Source organism: Ochlerotatus camptorhynchus, unplaced genomic scaffold (assembly GCF_037179485.1).
Source record: "Ochlerotatus camptorhynchus isolate MF236.1 unplaced genomic scaffold, CSIRO-AGI_Acam_v1.1 ptg000140l, whole genome shotgun sequence".
Lineage (NCBI taxonomy): Eukaryota > Metazoa > Arthropoda > Insecta > Diptera > Culicidae > Ochlerotatus > Ochlerotatus camptorhynchus.
In genome coordinates, this window is record NW_027040630.1 from 2,329,304 (window position 1) to 2,352,683 (window position 23,380).

At 39.9% G+C, this 23,380-nt stretch overlaps 1 protein-coding gene across 4 annotated transcripts; it reads right to left on the reverse strand.

Annotated features, from left to right (window-relative positions):
• Positions 1-779: 779 nt before the first annotated feature.
• Positions 780-22,416, reverse strand: LOC135700651 (protein sex-lethal-like). Of its 4 annotated transcripts, none has more exons than XM_065221234.1 (5): positions 21,972-22,416; positions 21,665-21,710; positions 4,801-5,061; positions 1,898-2,187; positions 780-1,825 (listed from the first exon to the last, which is right to left on the reverse strand). In XM_065221234.1, exons 1-5 carry the CDS (start codon positions 22,016-22,018, stop codon positions 1,630-1,632), a joined length of 840 nt encoding a protein of 279 aa, XP_065077306.1. In that variant the 5' UTR covers positions 22,019-22,416; the 3' UTR covers positions 780-1,629. The 4 variants fall into 4 exon arrangements, with proteins under 4 accessions (XP_065077306.1, XP_065077305.1, XP_065077304.1 ...); XM_065221233.1 differs by having other exon boundaries at positions 1,898-2,190; XM_065221232.1 differs by having other exon boundaries at positions 4,801-5,082.
• Between the last annotated feature and the right edge of the window lie 964 nt (positions 22,417-23,380).

The following is a 23,380-nucleotide window of genomic DNA, read 5'->3' on the forward strand; positions in this document are numbered from 1 at the left end:
CCCAGACCTTTTGGGGGTGAGAGCCAATCGCGCTTACCACTACACCACCGGCGCCGCTTTATTATACTTATTCGAAAAAGGGAATATTTCCTTCTATGTTACCTATATATTTAACGAAGGGAGTTTTCCCTTTTTGCTTCGAGGATGGGAATATTTCCCTCTTTATTAAATATTCAAAGTGTGAAATATTCCCATCTCTATTGATGAATTGCAACTAAACTTTTGGAATCGCCAACAAACCAATTCCAAGTGAGAACTAAGAAAATGATGATGTTTGGAAAATTTCTTTCAAAATACGGCCGTTATTACGAGGAAATTTTTGATTGTGTCCGGTAAGAAAACATCAATTCTAACCAATTGATAAATAGCGAAATGATTTCTTGTTTATTACACGAAATACATAAACCACTAAATGGTAAACCTTTTGCTCCTAAAATACCTTGATCCATTGAGTATTATTCATCTTCTTTTGAAATAATCGGAAGAAGAAAATTTTCGTCTTTAAACATGTCCCTTCTTTAGATCACGTGCTGTTCTCTCCACATCTATTAATTTCGGGGTAGTAGAATATTCGGGATAAAGTCATAGAATCTTCAAATACACTATGTTTACGGTATTGTTCTTTCAACGTTTATTAATTTCAGGGTATGACGTTCGGGGTAGTGAAATTCGAAGTAATGTTATAGAGTCCATCAACTTGACACCATATCAGGAGTGCATGACAAAAATGTGTTCAATGGATTTTTTATACCACTACTAAAAAAACTCAAAAACGCCTATTTTCACTTGTAATGAATTTGATGTTTATTCAACATTTCCAAACGCTTACATACAACTATATACGCTATGTTAAGGACAATAGGTTGACAAAATGGTTTTCTAAGTTGATATTGAATTATGCAGCATTGTCAAAATGGATCATAGTTTTACCGTGGAGGATTAAAAGTATCTTAGCTTGCAATTATGTTATCGAGAAGAACCAACCAATATGTTCAAGTTGTTTTTTTCCTGAAATATCGTACAACATGCAAGTATCTAACAGAGGAAACTTGCATTTAATGAATGTTTGATAATGTTTATCAATCATATTCAATATAATGTTTCCAGCTAAAGCATAGTCGACACACGAATTAGGTCACATTGGTGACTTGACTACATTTATGATGTATTAGATTTTCGCAATTTCAAGTTCACAAAAGGGAATAATCAAACGATATTGGAAGCTTTGTACAGCTCTATGAAATGGATGATAATGTTGATCGGGGAAAGCACAGCAATTGTAGTTTGTTTTGTCACATTCATAACATGCATTTTATGATCAATGATTTTCAAATCAACGTTGCTTTATCATTATTAAAGAAAAGAAAATAACCAAATTGAATTGCTGTTTTATTCTTCTTTAGAACTAAGAATTAACATAAAGTTTTTTTTTAAATCAATAGTTGTCTTTGACTGAAGCTAAATAAGATGAGAGGCTGAACCTCAACTAAAATGATTTGTATTTGTAACATAAACATGACGGAACTCAGATTATGTACTTATAATAACCAAGGTAAAGTAAAAATAAGCTTCAGCTTTGAAAATGGATAAATCATGAGCAAAAGCGATTACGGTAGATTCATTGTTGATTTAATAGGGATTATTACGCATTCGTACTCTACCTCGGTTGTTATGTACTATTGAGTTATATGAAGGAACGAAGAGAGCGGCCTTAGCTCGTCCATGATCCTCTGCCACTCGGACAATCAGCGGTTGAGTACCACCTTGTGGTATTACATTATTCAACGCCGATATCGCCTCCTGGGCTTCTTCTCTCTTGTTGAATCTTTAAAAAAAAAAACAAAAAAAAATGTAAGACGGAAATTGCTATCTATATGTATTAAGTCTTTTAACTGACCTAACGAACGCTACCCCTCTCGGATGACCAGTCAGTTTATCTCTCAAGATGTTCTTTTGTACTATGGTACCGTATTTACCAAAAATAATATCTAACTGCTCGTCAGTTATGGTTCGTGGAAGATTTGTGATATAAAGATTTGTTTCCTTGATGTCATCGCTTTGTGGCCTTGCATATGAAACCTTGATTCGCTTGTTTCGAACAGAGTAACCATTCAAACATCTTATAGCACGCTGTGCCGCATCCTCGGATAGAAAGTTGACAAAACCGAATCCGTAACTATAACCAGTCTGCTAGAACAATTAATAAGATAGTTGTTGTTTAACCATTAGTATGCTTCTCAAAAATCATAGTTGAGTTACTCGGAACAAATCTTAAGACATGCACACAGAAAAAAAATAAGCCACATATTGATCGGTGACATATGCTTTATATTACCGGGGGGAAATCTCATCACTGATGAGTCCAGCCATCTTAAGTTTCTAAATGATAGACAATAGAAAACAATAGACTATAATTCACTAAAAAAAGTAAAAATGTTTCAACGGCTATTTGTTACAAATCTAATAGTTTAAGTTGTTTTCTAATTCAGTAATCCACAAACACTTCCCCGCAATAAATACTGGGAAAATGCGTAACAATATTGATAAAACTAATTTTAACAATTCTTAAAGTTTTTCATTAGATACAAGTTTTGAAGGCCCACGCATAGTGCACGTTGAATTAACCAATAAACTCAATCAGAGGTACATGGCCTTTAATATTACTCAATAGCTGAGTAAAATAGTATACTGCCGCTCATCGCAAGTCGGTCCCATTTGCGTTTTGGTCAAAACTAAGTTTTCCAATGCAACTAGTAACTAGTCATATTTTCATAATACTGGATAAACTCAACAACTTTGTTCTGGAAAAGTTTGGAAAACAGAAAAATAGGCTGTTCCATCGCATTAGAAGCAATTTTACGAAGCAAACTCAAAATGCAGTTTTCTCGGCTTGCTGATTTGTGCTATGGGACGGACTTGCCATTGTTATAAAATCTAGGGTTACCCCAGTTTTTATGACATGAGCAGTGGTGCATGAAAGAGTTCACGTCCTCCCCCAGAGCCTTAAGACAAGATATTGATATATGAATAAATGAATATGCAAGGGTATATTTTAACAAGATTTATGAAACTGACCCACTCTGCTGGATATTGATAACAAAAGGCACTCTAGGTCAATTTTGATAATAGCTTATGTCAGTGGCGTCCCGTAACTCACTTTTTACCTGTGCACCAACCAGATTTAATGTCGTACTCGAATCGGTTGAAAAATACAGTTGTAAATTTCAACCAAACTATGTAAATTTCAAAATCCGCAAAAAAAAGAAAACAGATAAGTAAAAAATAAATAAAACCGTAAATTTAAAACTCCACTTTAAACAGCAATCGGCTACAATGAAAATGAACAAAAAATCAAACAAATTGTAACTGCGTATTCACAATAAAATAAGGATTATTGAAAATTATTTGAATTAAAATTCCTGTTTACTTCGCCACCAATATTTAACAATTTAGCTACGATCGTGGAAGTATCTCGAAACGAATATGCAAACATATTAGAAAAAGATTAAATTCGTATGAAAAATGTCCACCTCCCATTTGCAAAGGGAAAAATGGTCATATAATCCATTTCATTTTTAGCTCCAATTTTGCAAAGGGAAAACTTCATATGAATAATAAATAGGGGAAATGGATGTTATGTTGGCCTATGGATTTAAGATTGGGCCCATCGCTAAAAACCTGCAATTTATCAATTTTATCTAGATGAACCATTGGAACGGCACTAATGGATTTTTTGGTCGCTATTGAAAAGGGCATTTAGGCCGACATTACATCCATTTCCCCTATATATATATATATTTCCTTGATATACTTCTTTCCTTTATTTAACGTCGGTCTCTGTTCCGCAATCTAGTGCCAATCACCGACGGACATCGATTGCCATCCATTGACGGCAATCGAATGTGCAGGAAGGCAGCTTCCACACCTGCGTAGGATATCGCACCCATTCAACACACATGGGCCGGGACCAACGGCTTTACTTCCCTTCCGAAGGAAGACGTGACCAGAGATTTTTATGCCTCAGAAAAATCCCACCGACCTCGGCTGGGATTGAACCCAGACCCAGGTGTTAGAAAGCAGTCACGCTTACCACTACACCACCGACGCCGGCTATTTCCTTGATATAATTTTCGTCGAATTTGTTTTCCGTACTGAGTACGAATGCTACCGACGCCATGAAGGCACCTCCCACACCTAGACCCTACCTATCGACCCATCAAACTCATGGTCCGGGGACCAACGGCTTTACTAAGTGAACATTTCAAATGGTCCTATCTGCTTTGATCGATTCTCTTCATCGACAACAATACATCGATGTTGACAATTTTTCTGTTTCACATCATCAATATTATTGTCAATATTTCCCCTTGATACGTGTGGTGTTTGCTTTAGATGTTTCGGTGTAACAATCTAGAAATAAACGTGCGGTTTTTGTTAACTCAACAATAAAATCTGGTAGCCCTGAGTCAACAAAGGAAAATTCTGAATTTATGCACGCGAGGATTTTTTTTTGCTTTTTTCTACACCGTGTTATTTGAATGGGAGCTGGCTGCCCGTACCTAAGTCGTACACATAACGGTTAAAAAGTGTTTCTTTGCGTTATAGTACGTTCAGACTACAGAGTTATAACATGTTATAGCGCTATCATGATGGTGGTTTCTGTGTTGTAATTATTAGACAACCGTTATAACATGTTATAACTGCTCAGTCTGGACAGCGTTTTAGATGGATAATCTGTAAATCTAATATGATGCACAAGAAAAAAGATAAAACGTGAATAATTGGCATAAAGTTACTTACCTTCATGTCTCTCATGATTCGACAGCTCTCAATTGGGCCCATGGTTGAAAACATCGAATACATTTCACGTTCAGACATGTCCTGTGGCAGATAATTGACGATCAGATTCGTCCCAGAGAAGTTGCTGCTACCAGGGCCGAAATTCATTCCGGACAGTGAACTTGTGCTCGAAGACGATGTATGTGGTGCATTGCCACCGAACGTGCTACTCGAAGGCATGTCGTACATTCGAGGTCGTGACGAATAGGAGAAATCTGAATCCTGTCCATATGCATAATTCGACTAAAAAATTTCAAGCAATTTGAACTTGGTAGTTTAACATCAGGGACTAGAGTAAAGACGGATACTGGCTAAAGCAACTTCAGTACACATTTTTATCTGATTTTACAAAGCAGGGTTTCGTTTAATATATTTGGCTGTTATTGCTGTGTTTTGTATGTATCTAGAGTTTTGTAAGTATGATTTAGACAGAGCATGAGAGAAATGGAGACCAATGAATTCAAAAATAATGATACAGAAAGAAGTGAAAATGTGTAGCAGAACTTGTGTATATAACTTGTTTCGATAGTAAATAAAAGGAAGATAGAAGAAAAATATTTGGAAGATCTCATTTATGCTAACATTCCTTTTATTTTATGCGGTGGGTATTATCTTTTTTTTTTCATTATTGAAATTGGTTCGAACGTTACAATAGCGCAAAACAATGACGTCTTTAAGCGATTTTATATCGATTATTGGCTGAACGTGTTTTTTTCTCTCCCATTTGTATCAATTCATACTTTCTCTTTTAGCGTATATTCACCATAATAGACAGACGGGATACAGCATCACCGTGAATAGGCAGCAAGCGTATGGCAGTGACCATCAGGATACAAACCGGCACCGCAGAATTGTTTCCATTTACAAGATTTAAGGATTCGCTTCAGAAACTCTAAAGCCTCGACGACATCATAATTGGCAGTGCGTTTGTACGACGAGAGAAAGGAACCTCTCCATGAGTAGAAAAAATCTGCTATCGAACACATACATCTTATCTATATGTGGCATCATAGCGATATAAGAAGGATGTACAAATGAAATGTGTTTCGTATAATCCACGCCGCCAAATAATATGTTTGGAGGGCTTAGGCTTAGGCTGACCAATCTAGTTAGTTGTCATCAAAAATTAATCTAAATTTCACGACACCACAATAATAAATATTATTATTAACTGTAATTAATTCCAACTAATTATCCGTCAACGTCAAGCGACCGTTACCGTCTCAGTCGAGGATTTGTTCGGATTGGAAATTTAAAAGCTCTCAATAGTATAGTATTTAAGGTACTGAGAACAAAACTATATTAGTTCCCGCAGAAACGTAATGATTTAGAAAAAAATAGAGTGAAGGGTGTGAGCTATCCCCTAACCAATGCTCTTGAAGGCTACAAATCGAAGCATCTCTCTCTCTAGACACCACGACGCTAAGCACAAAATCCCTCTGGAATTGTATCTGAATGCAGATCAAGCAAGCATGGTGCGTCATCATCTGGCAGGCACGGAGTCTTGTTTGGCTGGCACTACAGTACATAATTCAACCAACTACGTCGCTCTGTCTTTTGGCAATGCGTAAAAGTAGTACGAATTAAAGTGCCATATGCATTGATTTCCTCGTACCTTTGCTTCAGATTTCATAATTTGGTTTCAAACCGGGCAAGATATAGCACGTTACATACACGTGTCATATGGATATTGCAAGCGAAAGTTTCTTCTTACCATTCACGTCTGTTGGCATAGTGAAGGGACATACTTAGCCATTCGTCCCTAATTGACATAGTAACGATGTTATGCATTTAAATCATTCAAGAGATGAACTAGCCTATGGCTAAACATCTCTTTTAAAAAGATAAAAAAAAAAAATCATTATTTATATGTAGGGTAAGGTGGGGCACAGATTGGTTATCTATTTGATTTATTTATTGTTGATATTGACAAACAAATAAACTAATAAATGTACTAGCTGACCAATCGTGCACAACCTTAACATGTTGACTTGTTCCCCGAACAAATTGCACTACACTTTCTTTTAGCGGTGGAAACTATTGTTTCCAGATCAGCTCAAGCTGGAATATTTATTTCTTGTTTAGTGTGTGCACGTTTTTACTAATTAAGGTAGATCAACTTACAATTTAGTGTAGGCTTCGTAGTTTTAGATTATATCCAATTTGATTTCCACTAGTAGGGTATAGTTTAAGATTTAGCAACTAATTAAGTTCGAACGCTACGAGAATCCGTACAATCACCATGATTGAATAATTGCCTGTTTGGATCAATTTTAGGTTAAGTTCAGCATAGAAATAGAATAATCAATTTATAGCTTACGTTTAGAGATTAGGTAGTTCTGTATGTAAATAATAACTAGTATTAGGAATTCATTTGTTGAATAATTAATTTTAACAAATTTTAGAGGTATTTTTCCAATTAAATTAACGTTTTTGTATATGAGACACCAGTCCAGCAGTGAATCCACTTCAGTTCGCCATTCACACGAGTTTTTTTCCTTTTCCTCCTATTACCTGTCATTCGTCACTCCTGTCATCGGCCGCCACTGTCAAGGTTCACCGGTGCTATCGGTTAGATGACCAGCGTTGCTAGTTAGCGTAGCAACATTCTCGCCCCCGTAACACTGCGTATCAGGAGTAGTTTTACCTGTATCGTTGACGTCCAACACGGCCAGGTTGCTGACTGGTCTTCGTAAGAATCCTGAGCTCGTCTGAACGGTGGCTCGTCGTATCCGGCCGTCGGGTCCCGGCTGCACTTCCACTATTCGCCCCCGTATCCAGTTGTTCCGTTTGCAGCTATCCGCAATGACCACTAGGTCTCCTACTTCTATTTGCTTCGTATCGCTGAACCATTTCGTCCGTCTACAAATCGTTGGTAGATACTCTCTCAGCCAACGACGCCAGAAGATGTCTAACTGATGTCGGATCTGCTTCCAGCTGCTTACGACTGCCTCCCGGTGATTTGTGGGATTTGCGACTGGTTGCTTGACCCCACTGGAGCTCCCAAGCAGAAAGTGATTTGGCGTTAGGGCTTCTTGCTCTTCTGACTCCACAGGCAGATAGGTTAACGGTCTAGAATTGACCATACTTTCCGCTTCGACTAGCAATGTTTGGAATCCTTCGTCGTCAAGCTTTCTTCCGGTGTCGATACTTTCTATGGCGGATTTTATAGAGCGGACCATCCTCTCCCAAGATCCACCCATATGTGGAGCTGAGGGTGGGTTGAACAACCATTTGGTATTGGCATTGGTAAATGTTTCTGACAGGCCGTTGCAGATCTGTTCTCTAAGCACTCTCTCAGCACCTTGGAAGTTGGTGCCGTTGTCGCTGTACACTTCCAAGGGGGCTCCACGCCGCCCGACGAATCGGCGAAAGCACGTTATGCAGCTCTCCGTGGTCAGGCTATGCGCAACTTCGAGGTGAACTGCGCGAGTCGTCAGACACGTAAACAATGACACCCAGCGCTTTGCGTGGGTGCGCCCAATCTTCACGAGCATTGGGCCGAAATAGTCCACTCCAACATGTGAGAAAGGACGTTCAAAAGATGCTAATCTGGCGAACGGCAGAGGTGCCATTTTCGGTGTTGTCGGTTTTGATCTGTAGACCTTACACTTTTGGCAAAGTTGTGAAGTCTTCCGTACGGCTGCCCGAAGATGAGAAATATAGAAATTCTGTCTTACCTCATTCACCACCGTCTCAGGATTCGCATGATGGTTTCTACGGTGATAGTGATCCAGAATCAGAGTTGTCATTCGGTGTGACTTCGGTAAGATTATCGGAAACTTTGCATTGAAGCCTGTGTTTTCTGCTGCTCCAATCCGTCCATCCTGCCTTAGAACTCCACACTCATCGATGTATGGAGACAGCTTATAGATTGGTGATGATTTGTCGACATTTTTCTTACCCGCCTTCAGTTGGGCGATCTCGTCCGGATAACTCTCCTCCTGACAGCAATGCCAAAGAATGTTTTCCGCTCTTCGAATTTCGTCAGAGTTCAACGGCGCTATGTCTCGCTGCCCTCTACTTCGTCGAGCATTTCGGATGAACCGGAGTGTGTAACCCATTGCTCGGAGAAGACGCATCCATCGAGAGAATCGTTCAAATTTCACTAGAGGCTCCAACGTCGAGCCTCCATGTACAAAACACGGCCGAAGTTCCTCCTCTGTACAGACCTTCTGCTTGAAATTCTGTTCTGGCCACTGCTCCTCAGGATGGTAGAGAAACTCTGGGCCCCGGAACCACTTCCCTTCCGTCGATAAGCAGGGTCCGGTTCCCCACTTCGTTGCCTCGTCGGCGCTGTTCATCTTGGTAGGCACCCATCTCCATTCGCTGCTTTCTGATAGCGTGAGAATCTCCCCGATGCGGCACGCTACATATTGTCGGTATCTTCGGGCGTCTGACCGAATCCAGGCTAAGACGGTGCTAGAGTCTGACCAGAAAATCCTTTTTTCGGCGGATCGAGTATGGGTATCTTTGACGAACGATGCAAGTCGAACCCCAAGGACTGCCGCTTGTAGTTCCAAGCGAGGTATAGATAGTGGCTTAAGAGGCGCCACTTTCGTCTTCGCCGATATTAGGCTGCAGATCATGGTCCCATTGACCAGAATGAAACGAAAATAAGTCGCTGCGCTGTACGCTTCTTCGCTGGCGTCTACAAATACGTGCAGCTCGACGGAACGCAGTGATGTAGAAGCAGTTGAACCAACGTAACAACGAGGAATGCGAATATTATCGACCTGCTTCAAGATTCCGATCCATTTCAGCCAACGGTTGAATGCTTCCTCTCCGATTTCCTCATCCCAGTCCGATCCCGAGCGCCATATCGATTGGATCAAGATCTTTCCGTGCACTGTGTACACGGCCAGCAAGTCCAGGGGGTCAAACAATGACATGACACACCGAAGAACTTGGCGCTTGGTCGGTCGTCGGCCTTCATCGATAATCGCAGCAATATCTTTTCGCATTTGAGTTGAGAATCCCAGTACATCCTCTATTGGGAGCCACAACATACCAAGAACTCTTTCTACTCCTTCGGTTTTATCCAGGTTCAGGTCCTTCACTTCCGAAGCCACCGTTTCACCTAGATGTCTGAGCACATCGTGGGAATTGGAGTGCCAACCTCGAATTTCGAAACCACCCTTTCCGTGGATCATTTTCACCTCTGCTGCCACTCGTTGAACTTCTTCGATGGTGTCGAAGCTGTCCAAGTAGTCGTCCACGTAATGACACTTGATTATCGCCTCTGCTGCCCTGGGATAGTCGACAGCAAATTCGTCTGCGTTACGGTTCTTGATGAACTGGGCACTACACGGCGAGCAACTGGAGCCAAAGGTGGCTACGTCCATGAAGTACACATCTGGTTTTTTACTGGGGTCTGTTCGCATAAGAAAACTTTGGGCAGAACGATCTGCAAGTCGTATACGAAACTGGTGAAACATTTCGCGTATGTCACCGCTTACCCCTACAGGCTTCTCTCGAAAACGGCATAGAACCCCTGGCAGACAAGACAGCAGATCCGGTCCTTTAAGAAGAACCATGTTGAGAGATATGCCGTCCACTTTGGCCGCAGCATCCCAAATCAACCGGACCTTACCAGGTTTTTTGGGGTTGGTCACAACGCCGAGTGGTAAATACCATGTTCTGCGGGGGTCAGCATTTTTCAGTTCCTCCTCAGAAGCGCGATGCGCGTAACATTTCATCTGGTAGTCTTCAATCTGTCGAAGGACATTTGTCTTCAGTTCGGGCTCACGAAACATCCTACGTTCCAAGCACTCCAATCGACGAAGAGCCATGTGGTAACTATCTGGAAACTCGAAATGATCGTATCTCCAGAGGAGTCCGGTTTCAAATCTACCGTCCACCCGAACAGTGGTATTGGCTAGAATCTTCCTTGCTCTCGTGTCCTCCGCTGATTCCAGTTTCATCATCGGCTTGGTTCCTGTATCTTCCTGCTCGAAATACCGCTTGACTACCTCGTGAAGATCCTTTTCTGGCTGAACTTCCGAGATATGGCAACTGACCCCTACGGACTTCGCATTATTACCTCCACCGTATACACACCACCCGAGTCGCGTTTTTGTGGCTACTGGTTCGCCTTTGTGCCCTTCTCGGCATTTGAGCGGCATTGACAAGTTCAACTGGTCCAAACCAATAAGCACGCGAGGCACGGCGTCTTCGTATCGAGCTATCGGTAATCCTTTGAGGTGAGTGTATTGCAGCGAAAGTTGTTCGGGCTTCAGCGACTGAATTGGAAGGTTCAGCTCAGATACCGTTCTAGCTGACTTGACTTGGAATGATTTCCCACTGGATACTCCTGAAATGTGGAATGATATTTCTTGAGGATCCGCTTCACACCGGGTTACATTGCTGGTCCAATTTAGGTACAAGGCTCCTTTTGGTCCGGACTCTCCCAATCGCTCAGCTACCGATTTTTCCACCAACGTTAGTGAAGAACCATCGTCCAAGAAAGCGAATGTGCTAACACTTCCACTTCTCCCCGTCAGAGTTACGGGAACAACTCGAAACAACGTTTTCGATTCTTGGTCTCGATGCGAATGGTTTTCGGCAGTAACTGGCTTGACCTTGTTTTCCGTTTGGGAGTGTAACAGCGGATGGTGCTTGAACTCACACCCATCAATTCCGCACTTCGTAGACAATCGACAACGATTCCTTCCGTGCTGGTTGAGACAAGTCCGGCAAAGCTTCAAGTTGTGTATTCTTCGCCAACGATTTTCTACGTCGAGTTCTAAAAATAGCTTGCACTCCTTGACTCGATGATCCGGTTGACTACAGACTGCACAATTCCGTCCTTTAGAATCTGGATTCAAGTGGCCACCAGATGTACTTTCTACACTGTTCGAACTGTGAGTGTACACCCGCGCTTTCTCCTTCTGCGTTCCCCTTTTGTGATCGCTTGTCCGACGGTCACTAGAGCAATGAACTAATTTGGTCACTTGGCTCGCCGCAGTAACCATTTGTGACATGTACGTTGCGAAGGTCTTCAGCGTCACATCAGTCACGGTTTGTTTATGGATAGCCCATTGAAGTTTCAGCTGTGAAGGTAGCTTGTCTTCTAGCTCCTGTAACAACGAGGGATTGTTTAAATGAGCTATTTCTCCCGCAGCTACTAGGTGATCGCAGAGCCCCTGCAGTTCCATCCCGAACTCAATCAGCGTCTCAAGGCGTTCCATCTTCGGCGCCGGTGCAGAACGCATTCTGTTCAACAGAGCATTTATAAGTAACCCGGGTCGGCCGTAGAGCATCTTGAGTGTAGTTATTACTTGAGGGACGGACGCGGGAAGAAGTAATCGGCTGCGAACCGATTCTCGAGCATGGCCCTTCAGGCATCGTTGCAGTCGAACAAGGTTTTCGGCATCGCTGAACCCACAACATTCCGTGGTGATGTTGTACTGGCTAATAAATATGGGCCAGTCTTCAGGTTTCCCATCAAAGTCTGGGAGATCCCGTGACATCACCCGACGAGCTGCAATTTGCACTGAGGAGGGTCCCTGTCCCTGTGCTAAAGTTTCATCTTCCGTATACGGTGTTGGACCAGCTCGGGGATTTGCATATCTCACGTTCGCCCGTGGTGGTATATGCGACGCAGACGTACTTTGGCCAATAATATCCAGAGGCTGAGAATTTCGTACTGATGGCTGTGCACGTCTAACTCTGTCAACACTGTGATTAATACGAGGGGGAAGGTCAGCTTCCACCTCAGAAGGAACGTACTCGAAAGACATTGGCGGAATAATGATACTGGCGTCCTCATTCGTAGCGTTGCTAGGTGGAACTGATGGCACTGCTGGGGTAGTTAACCTTACACGTGATGGTTTGTACGGTACGAGTTTCTGATTTACCGGAGCGGATGCAGGATTTCGAGAATAAACACGGCTACTCGAAGCAATATGCTGTTGAAGTGTCATGGATTGGTTGACTGCTGAACGTGACGAAACTAAATTTCTGCTGCGAGAGTGTTCACCCTGGAGAGTGATTTCCGGATTTGGTGCCATCCCGGTTTCATTTGGTGTACTGGCTTTAGGCTCCTTTGATCCGTCATTCCTCATCCAGTCGATAATTTTCTCCCGGCTAACACGACAGCGACTCCTATGACTTGCAACGCTCTTTTCATCGTCTGCGTCTTGTTCCGCCAACAAAGCGTACTTCTCAAGAAGGAAGGTCATCTCCATCTCTTCTTCTTCCACTATCCGCCTTTTCTCTCGGTCAATCAGCTCCTTCTCAAGATCCATTTCCTTCAGGAATCGATTACGATGGATTTTCTGTTCCTCCTCCAATCGCTGCTGCGCCAGCGACTTACTGATGGTGTTTCGGGTTGATTGGCTGCTGACACTGATTGGTAAACAATCGCTACACGCCCAGTGGCGGAGTTCGACAGACCGTGTTACACTGACGCATTTAAAATGGTACCAACCTTCGCATTCTTCGCATTGGACCATGTCGTCAACCCAGTCTGGTTGATCACAGGCCAAGCAGGCACTAGCATAGTTGTTCGAGGCAGTGTTGTTGTTATTGGCCATCTCCGTAAATTCTTGAGGTTTGTTCCCCGAACAAATTGCACTACACTTTCTTTTAGCGGTGGAAACTATTGTTTCCAGATCAGCTCAAGCTGGAATATTTATTTCTTGTTTAGTGTGTGCACGTTTTTACTAATTAAGGTAGATCAACTTACAATTTAGTGTAGGCTTCGTAGTTTTAGATTATATCCAATTTGATTTCCACTAGTAGGGTATAGTTTAAGATTTAGCAACTAATTAAGTTCGAACGCTACGAGAATCCGTACAATCACCATGATTGAATAATTGCCTGTTTGGATCAATTTTAGGTTAAGTTCAGCATAGAAATAGAATAATCAATTTATAGCTTACGTTTAGAGATTAGGTAGTTCTGTATGTAAATAATAACTAGTATTAGGAATTCATTTGTTGAATAATTAATTTTAACAAATTTTAGAGGTATTTTTCCAATTAAATTAACGTTTTTGTATATGAGACACCAGTCCAGCAGTGAATCCACTTCAGTTCGCCGTTCACACGAGTTTTTTTCCTTTTCCTCCTATTACCTGTCATTCGTCACTCCTGTCATCGGCCGCCACTGTCAAGGTTCACCGGTGCTATCGGTTAGATGACCAGCGTTGCTAGTTAGCGTAGCAACATGACTAATAATCACACATCAGTCCACTCCCACGTGCGTTTTCGTCAATTTTGAGTTAAGGTCGATCCATTAAGTATGTCAACTTCTTAGGGCACGTTTTATGAAGTTTCATACACACATGAGTAGGGGTAGGAGGGACATAGTGAACAGGTGGAGCATAATGAGCATCCTGTACTTTAGCCTTAAATTTCTAATTATTCCTACCCCTACATGTATACGAAAAATGTGACTAAAGAAGTAGGGGGATTATTATTTCTCCTGATTTTCGAGTGAAGGATTTAATACATGCTACCTCAATATCACTACATAATCAATGAACCACTTTTTCAGGGCTGCTTTTTCGAGGGGCACACGATAACTCCGACGCAGGAAATACCAGCAATCAAATTAATGCCATTACTTACATCTTTAACTACATTGATAACAGTCGTAATTTAGTAATTACATTTTCAGTGCAATTAATTATATTTTGAGAAATTTTAATTACATTAAGTACGGCAAAATAATTTTCATTACTTTTATTACATCATAAAATGCATAAATTAATCATGTTACCATGCTTCTGCGTTAATTTTACTTCAGATGTCATTGCTGTTCTTAACGGATACACTAAGTTCCGTTATTTTTCAACAAAGGGCAGTGCGGTAAACACATTTATGGTACCTCTTTATATGCAGTTAGATTAATATCCGGAGTCCCTCCTTTCTTACAAATTCAAACGACAAACATACAAGCCAACCTGAATGAGAAATCAAATTGCATAAATAAGGGTTCCAAAAAATGATCAGGACTAGGTACTGTATTTTGTAGTCTGTGAAAGGGAAATCACACATCGTGTGGCATCAATATGCATGGCATGTTGAAAGATTGAGCTCGTGAGAGAAAATTGTCACACTTGAATATTAATGTTTTTGCTCTCGTGGTACTGGTAGTAAAGCGTTTAAAAAATGTATGGAAAAATACTGTTTTTATTTAATTGTAGCTTGTTTAACAATAATATATGGAGAAAAAAAACTAAACGACAAAGTCCCTGACTGATTTCTTTAGGTTGTCGTTCACTCTTTTGACCAGAATATGCATCGAAAGCGAATTATTCCCACTTCTTTCAATTTATATATGGAGATTTTTTTTTATATGTTTTTGTATTACTTCTGTGTGAAGTCAACGATTTACATAGTTCAAGATGCTAATTTCAAATAACAGACAAAGTGGTAACTTTTATACGATAGATGAGGAGATGAAAGTATAGAGTTGATAGTTCCGTTAGAGTACGGCAGTGTGAAAATTGTATATAGAGAGTAGAAAGCGAGCTAGGACAACTTTTTAGGAAGGTACAAATCGGTTTGATCATATCTCTTTTCCAAACTCCCACGTTGGAGAGGGATGGTGAGGGGTATTTCCCCCCACCACCACTGGCAAAAAGAAATGATCGCCGACTCGCTCATGTACCGACGATGTGTTTGAAACAGTTCTATCGATTTTTACCGCACTCACGTTGTTTATCTGAAGGAATGCATCCATCCGTAGGTTTGGAAATTGCAGCTATTGTAAACCAATTTGGCCGTGGCACATTTCGAGTATGAGAGAGTAATTGCAGTTAGATCAAAAGTGCCTGAGACAAATGCAACTACTTTCGCAGATTACCCGAAGTTGCGATAGTGAAGGTATGATCACAGACAAGCAGACATAACACTCTTAAAACGTTCATAGAAATCGCTTTTAACGGTCAATTTAAATGTTTCTTAGTTGGTAGTACCGCCACTTGTGGTACACATAATCAATTCCCTAGCGTTTGACGTTTACACATTACAGCCATCTGTTGAGTGTATTGCCCATCATAGTGTATACGACAGATGGCGGTAGGGTTTACAATGATAAATGTTCAATGTGTTGTGTCTGTATGTCTGTGATATAACATTGAGGCAACGTTAGGGGCTGTTCATAAACTACGTAGACATTTTTTTGGGATTCTCCCCTGCGTAGACTATTGTCCATACAATTTTGTATGGACCGTGGATAATTGTTAACACCCCCTAAACTGTCTACGCAGTTTATGAACAGCCTCTTAGGATAAAATCAAAACATTGAGAAATAGAACGCATCACTTTCAGAAATACTTCACTTCGCAACCGATGAACCATTCTGACGGCCATATGAGTACCCAAGTAACCATATAGTCGCAATATAGCTTGTATATTCTTACTTTGCATGAGTATGGTTAAGTAGTTGGGGAATCTGATGAAACTGATCCCTTTCGTATTTCTTTCATTCTCTTTGGGCGTGAGCCTCGTCCCAGATCACCATGGCAATTCAGTGACAGATGGTGGACATGAAACCGACCACACCAACCAGCGAGGAAGGAGTCAACATCGAACCTGGAACGGAAATTAGTGCGGATTTATCTCCCTCGGAAAACAAGAAAACCCCGGAAAAGTCGGGATCATGTTAGAATCAACCAAGGACAATCTACGGAAGGAAATTGCCGGTGAAGCACGGAATGAAATACGAAGCGTTAGAGAAAAGTCCAAGGGATTCCAAAAGAAGCAATTAACGGCGATGGAAGAGCAGAATATAATGAGAGCTGTCCAATTATTTTTTTTTACAAATTAAATATCAAAATTAAACTAAATAGGGGAAATGGATGTAATGTCGACCTAAATTCTCATAATTTGGGTCCATACATAAATACAGCAATCGACTAAATTGTCAATAGCGACCAAAAATATCCATTAGTACGCGTTCATCAATTAATAAATAGCAGATTTTTAGCGATGGACCCAATCTTAGATCTATAGGCCAACATTTAAGCCATTTCCCCTACATGCCAGGTGTGAAAAAAATATTTTCGAACCTGGAAGTGTGTATATATAACCAATATCCATTTGATAACGGTGATGCCCACATTCGGGGTTTATTGTGAGTGAAAGTAACCTCGGAATGGGCGTGACTCTCCAGACATTCTGAAATGGGATGTTGGATCTGCAGTAGAGTTATCACCTTCTAACTCCCGGACTAAAGCTGTCTACAATGACCATAAATGTGACATTGTAGAGAGAGTTCTTCCATAATAACACTGCCGGCCAGTGGGGGTTAGAGGGAATACACACACAATGTATAAACATTTAATAGAAAAATAACAATTTTACAGAGGTAACCCTAAGCTACTCACCAGAATAAAACGTGAACCATTAGAAATAAAACATTTGTTTTTCAGCAAAGTTACTTCAAATAAATTGCTCTACAACTTTATCAAATACTGTACTAGATAGAGACCGGTCTTCAATAACTAAAAAGTTGATATTTAGTGCTCATGAACCGTAAGGACCACCCTTAATATCAAAAAATTAACTAAAATAAATGTAAAAACATTCTCGAATACACTATTCACCTAAAACGAATGGTCTACGCAAGCAATTTATTCATCCTATATACAGCTTTTGGACCCCTGTGTAATGCTCTGCACTATTATTTTATAGGACTCACTAGACGAAGATAATTATCAAAATACCAATTCTGGGAAAACACGGCATTCTTGTTTTTATATGATAATTTAATTTGATCACGAAAATTGTATGCATAAACCTACAATAAACGACGGAAATGCACTTGAAAGTTAAACCGCTGAGAATAAAATTTCCAATTATTTTCTCCCAGAAAGTGGATATTAGAAAAAAAAATCGTTTATTTGGTATATTAGCTACGTAGAGTCAAGTTTCTACACGGAGATGAAAAACTACCCAAAATTAAGTACTTTTCCCTCAATTCCGGGGTTCACCCCAATAACCCAAATTTAAGTAAATCGCATATAGTAGTTTTCATTTAAAACCAACAAAAAAATTACCTACACTTAAGTATATTCTACCCAAAATTAAGTTTAATTCACGTAAATTTGAGAATATGCAATTTACTCAAAAGTAACTTATTGGGCTGAACTATATCGTTGGGTCGAATCTCTCGTTCCTTTTTGACAACAATAACGAGTGCAAGTGAGAGACTGAAGCCAATATTAAGTAAAAAGAACTCAAATTTTGGGTAGTATTTTTTCTCCGAGTATGTTTCTCGAGGAGTCGAGGGATCACTAGCATAAAACCTTCTCGCTTGCTATCTCATGGCAACGAAGGAAAAAAATTGTTTTTGTTTCAAATAAATTATTTGTTGTTGTTTCCATCAAATACTGAAAAAAAAAAACTCATCAAAATGCTACAACAAAACGTTCGGTAAACTTTACCAATCATTCAGCAATATTTACAGTGCGGTTCAGTAAACTTTGACACCTCAAGAATGAAGTTGAATTTACTGAACGTACTGTAAAACCAAAAAAAAAAAAAAATACCGAATCCATTACCAAATGTTCTGCTGTTCCATATTCGGTAAAAAACTTCAGTCCAATACTCTAAAAATTCTTAGTGTGTACCTTCAAGTTGGTGCATGTTTAGTGTACACGCTTATTCTGGTTAACTCAAAATTGAGTCGAATGTACTGATCTCAGCGGCAAGTAGGGCTAATCAAAATTGAGTAGCCTTATGTTGACTCACTTTTGAGTAAACGACGTTCTCACGTAGACTGAGTCAAATCCACTCGGCGGAATTTTCATTTGCTGGGAGGGTTTTTGTTATGATTTTTTTTTTCAAGGACATGGAAATTGCCTGCTCCGGATTCATTCTACCGTGAGCGTTAGCGTTGTTATGATATACTTCGTAGATTGGATACTAACGACAGTCACGTCTCTTCTGAAATTCTCAGTTAGACTACTTTCAGGAATAATGCTGGGGAGTAAACATTGGTTCCAATCTAAACAAGAGTAACAGAAGCATGACTGTCGCTATTCCCGGCCACGCCCATCTTTACCATAACTAGGGATAGGGAAGGAAATGTTGATGTAGTACTTACTTAACGAGAGGCCACCGACTTAGCGACACCCTCATAAGTGCTACGGAGTTGGAGGGTTGGGTAGGGTATTCGGTTAGGATTCACCTCAAGTTGGCGATGCAACCAAAAATATGTATTGTTTATTTGTTGTTTATTTAATCTCTCGATAGCCGGCTATCGAAAGAACATATTAATTTTGTTTAGTGATAATGAATTTTAAGAGTCATGACGGAGAGCTTGGGATTAAACCCATGATTTTCTACTCAGTAAGCAAAAACGATCCCTCCAGGGTCATCGAGCATCTCAGAACCATAACGCTTCGCGACAATACAGGGCTACGTTTTCGCTTGATATGCAAATAGTTTCCGAGGTTAATGTTCAATATCAAATATACAAATGATGGTGGCGATTTATTGTGCTGTGGAAGAGCTTGGGGTTAAATCCATGATTTTCTGCTCAGTAAGCAAAATCGATCCCTCCAGGGTAATCGAGCATCTCATAATCCACAGCGCTTCGCGTCAAAGTACGAATATATGGATGAACTATCATTCATTCTACCGGAGCAGAAACTGGTTCAACACCGTTTCCCTAAGCAATTCGTACTTACCTGAAGGCATTTCAGCCGGTTTTAAGTAACATTTCCTATGAGGTTTCCTCCGACATGACTGGCATTTTTTCCAAGTCCAGAATTTTGCTGACTGAGTGGCTTTTACTCAGTTTGACATTTCTCGTTTACTCAATTTTTGACAACTCGATACATCGGACGAAAGTGAGTACGATCGACTCACCTGGTGAGTAAGCAGAAGTTAGCGTGTACGTTCGAAATGGCAATTTCAAGAGCAAATTTTCATTATGTCGTAAGTAACATTCGCACCGATCCAAGAAAAATAAAGTTTTGTTTTGATGACCGAAAAGTTATTCCTATTTCCAATTAAACCCAAATAATCTCATAGTGATAGCAATGTTTAACATATTTAGCCGGGTTTTAATCATACAACAAATGCAAATCGCTAGCTTTAATGCTAAAAAATACTGGTTTTTAAGTCAAAAGCTATTATACGTCGTTTGGTGGCCCCTATTGTTACTTAAGTCAAAGTGTATTTACCAGGATATTCGGGAGAATTATCAATTACGTCTCCTTACTTGCAGCCCATTTATCATTTTAGGACCACCGAAATCATCTTAGCAACAAACAGTTCTATTTATTCACTTTAATAATGAGAAATCGAAACGACGAACGTACACTTTTCACTGGTTTCTCTGCAAAAAGCAGATACCATATTACATCAATGGATGTCATTTTGTTCGCAAAATCGATGTACATCGTACAACGTTATATTACACAACCGATGGATTGACCTGGTTGCATCAGTTTGAATGTAATATTCAACAACTTTTTTTTCTGTGTACAGTATCTGAACTGGATTAAAATTTCAAAAGATAAATTTCAACCGCCGACATTATTTTAAAGATTACTGATTTTAATCGCGAAACATTTGAAAAGGGCCTATGTCCACAATATGAAGTGTAAAGTGTTTCGTCGATATTTCAATTCATATGTAATGAAATTCAAGTATTTTAGACAGTATTTGGTCTGAATAACAAAAGTAATTGTATCTCAGTACACAAAATTCAAAATATGCGAAAAGTTTTCAAAAATACATTAAATTCGATAAAAATTTAATTTTACAAATTAATAAACTTGTTTTGTGAATTTCAATGGTTTGGCCCTTTTTGTTAAGCCGTTGTGCTTACCAACAGAATCATCCAAACAAATAAGCAGCAATAGAGCCTAGTTTTGATTAGAAAATTGTTCAATCATTGGACCTTCACGTCACTGGAACAAAAAATATATTTATATTAGGCCGTTTTAGCTGACTATCGAAAAATGTCGTAGATCGGCCGTTTTGAAACTCATGTTATTTTCAATGATTTTTATCAGAAATACGGAACATTCCTATTCGATTGATAATTATTTACCAGTGCTATAAAATGGTATCAGAAAACGATTTGTTTACATTTTGGACAAAGGCCCCTTTTCAAATGTTACGCGAGAAATACGATACTGTTTTCATGGTAGGTAACTAGATTAAAATTTGTTCAGTATTTCAAAAGTGAAGTTTCAAAATAACGTATCTGCTTTTGGGGAAACTTTACCCTATTATTTTGCCTTCGCGATGGATAAAATGCTACGTTAACAAGAGTACCTAAAATAACGACAATATTTAGGATAAAACAATTCCAAAGGCATGAAAGAAGTGGAATGGAGATAAATGCAGTTAAAGAACTTTAGCAATCTATCACAAGGGGTGAAGATGCAAAGAAAAAATACTGAAAAATTTAAATCATATCTCAAAATGACAATGAACATACATGGACCATGCAATCCATACATCTCCATCTCTCTATTATCCCTCTTTGCTTAGGAACTCATGCCAAATGCATAATTATGCTACAGATTCGACAGATTGTCGCCGGCATGAGTGGAACAGCCTCCGGTTGCAATATGTATTTTTTCTACATTCAATACGTTTCCAATAAGCACGCAGCACCTTATTCACAGTCGCAGCCAGCCCACATCCTACCACAGAAACGACAGGTCGCTCTTTACCTGTTCAAATTGGAAATCCTTCTCCAATTAGTGTCACTACTTGACGCTTTACCGATAACGTTCGATGACCAATTTGCTTAAGGATTATTTAGTGTTTTAGTGATTTATATACAGATTTTAGCCAGTATCAGCCTAAACTCCACTCTACAAATGGATCCACTCAAATATTCATACCATTCCTGACGGAAGCGAGTGTGACATTCCCCACAATCGGCCACCACTGAGATCATTTCAGCACACATGAAATTGAAGAAAAAAAAAAGAACTATTAACAAAAATACACAACATATTGGAAAGTGTTTAAAATCATCGCTTTCTGCGAAAAATATGCACTCCGTATACACTACACGAATTTGATCCGTATCGATCTCATAAATTATAATCGTGGTCAATGTTATCCCTACGGCGTCCTTTTTCCAGGCGTACGTTTGGCAAAGGCTGTGAAAAGCACTTTTTCTCTTATTGTATACTAAATATATACCTCGACCTAAATGTTGATGATGGATATCCATTCATTTTACTGTACATCTTCACAATCTTCTATTTTTCTGCTCCTCTCTTTTGAATTTCCGAGGCGTTCCACCAGGCACACTCGTTGTTCCGTTCTACGCCGTCACTCTTCTTCCACTTCCAATTTTTTCTTCTTTTCACGATGAGCCTTTCTGATCGCTGCTGCTGCGGTGACGGAAGAAAAATCGCGAAAACTCGTTCGAATTCAGAAAAACGCAAAAACTAATGCCGAATCCGATTAATCCTGTGTCATTTCTTTCTCTGCATCGCGGTTTTTAAGAAGCAAAAGCAAAAAACGGACCGAAATTTGGTGTAGTAAATTTGAAAAGATAAACTTCACGCTCCTCTTCTTCTGACTATCGAACAGCGACGGACGATGAGCTCGTGTAAAAGATGTATTTCTCGGACTGGCTTCGTTGAACGAATGTCTTCCTAACGAACAAACACTGACAGAGATGAGTAGGGGACTGTTGTAAGGTGTTTTTACCTCACGCATACTAGAGTCGGTGTATAATTATACACCGACTCTAACGCATACCAAACATGAGCGGGAGCGTGTGTTCGAGTCGACATATCTGGTTACAGTGGTGTGCACCTAAGAGGTGTGCACACATCATTCCACTAACACTTGACATCAAAGCGTGGTTGAAAATAGAGTCGGTGTATAATGAGTCACGCCAAGAGAAAAACAGTTGAACTCGCATCACGGTTTTCGGAAGATTCCCATTCTTTTCACTTGGCAACAGAGGACTTCTACAACAACTTCAAATGACTTCTAGCGAGAGAAAAAATATTGCGGCTGTAGTAAATCATTATATCAGTGATTTTGTCAAATCATCTTAACAAAAAATAGTAGAAATTCTCATTACTAATCATAACCGAGCGTATCCCATGACACTTTAGCGCTCACTGCGTGTATATGCTCATTTCTTCGATTATATTTTATATTTTATTGCAATACCTTTCGTGGACCTTTCATAGCATCGTAATGTTTATTTACTTTGCACGATAGGTAGCCGGTTTGACAGTTCAATAGGTAGACTTGGCTTCACTCTTGGCGTGACTCATTATACACCGACTCTAGTTGAAAATAAAATATCCAGAACAACATGTGAAAAGGGCATACAAGCTTTTTGTAAACAAACCTTCTTATGCCCTTTTCTCGCCACCCATATGACACCAACGGAAACTTTTAACATCACCGTGTAGGGGACACTTTCCCCTTCCCGATGATATTGCTGGTTTGCGTGAGCGACACTCGGTTGGCGAGAAAATGGCCTACAAAGGTTTGTTTACAAAAAGCTTGTATGCCCTTTTCACATGTGGCTCTTGATATATTAAAGCCCTTTAGTTAAAGTATGAACGTCTGTCACCACAAAA

What these genes read in the sequence shown, in the direction of transcription:
- LOC135700651 (XM_065221230.1), bottom strand. Translation starts at nt 22,018, where the DNA reads ATGTACAGTAAAATGAATGGATATCCATCATCAACATTTAGGTCGAG. An exon ending in TCATCAACATTTAGGTCGAG is followed by an intron (nt 21,711 to 21,971) that starts GTATATATTTAG and finishes AAATGATCTCAG; the next exon opens with TGGTGGCCGATTGTGGGGAA. An exon ending in ACTCGCTTCCGTCAGGAATG is followed by an intron (nt 5,083 to 21,664) that starts GTATGAATATTT and finishes GAAATTTTTTAG; the next exon opens with TCGAATTATGCATATGGACA.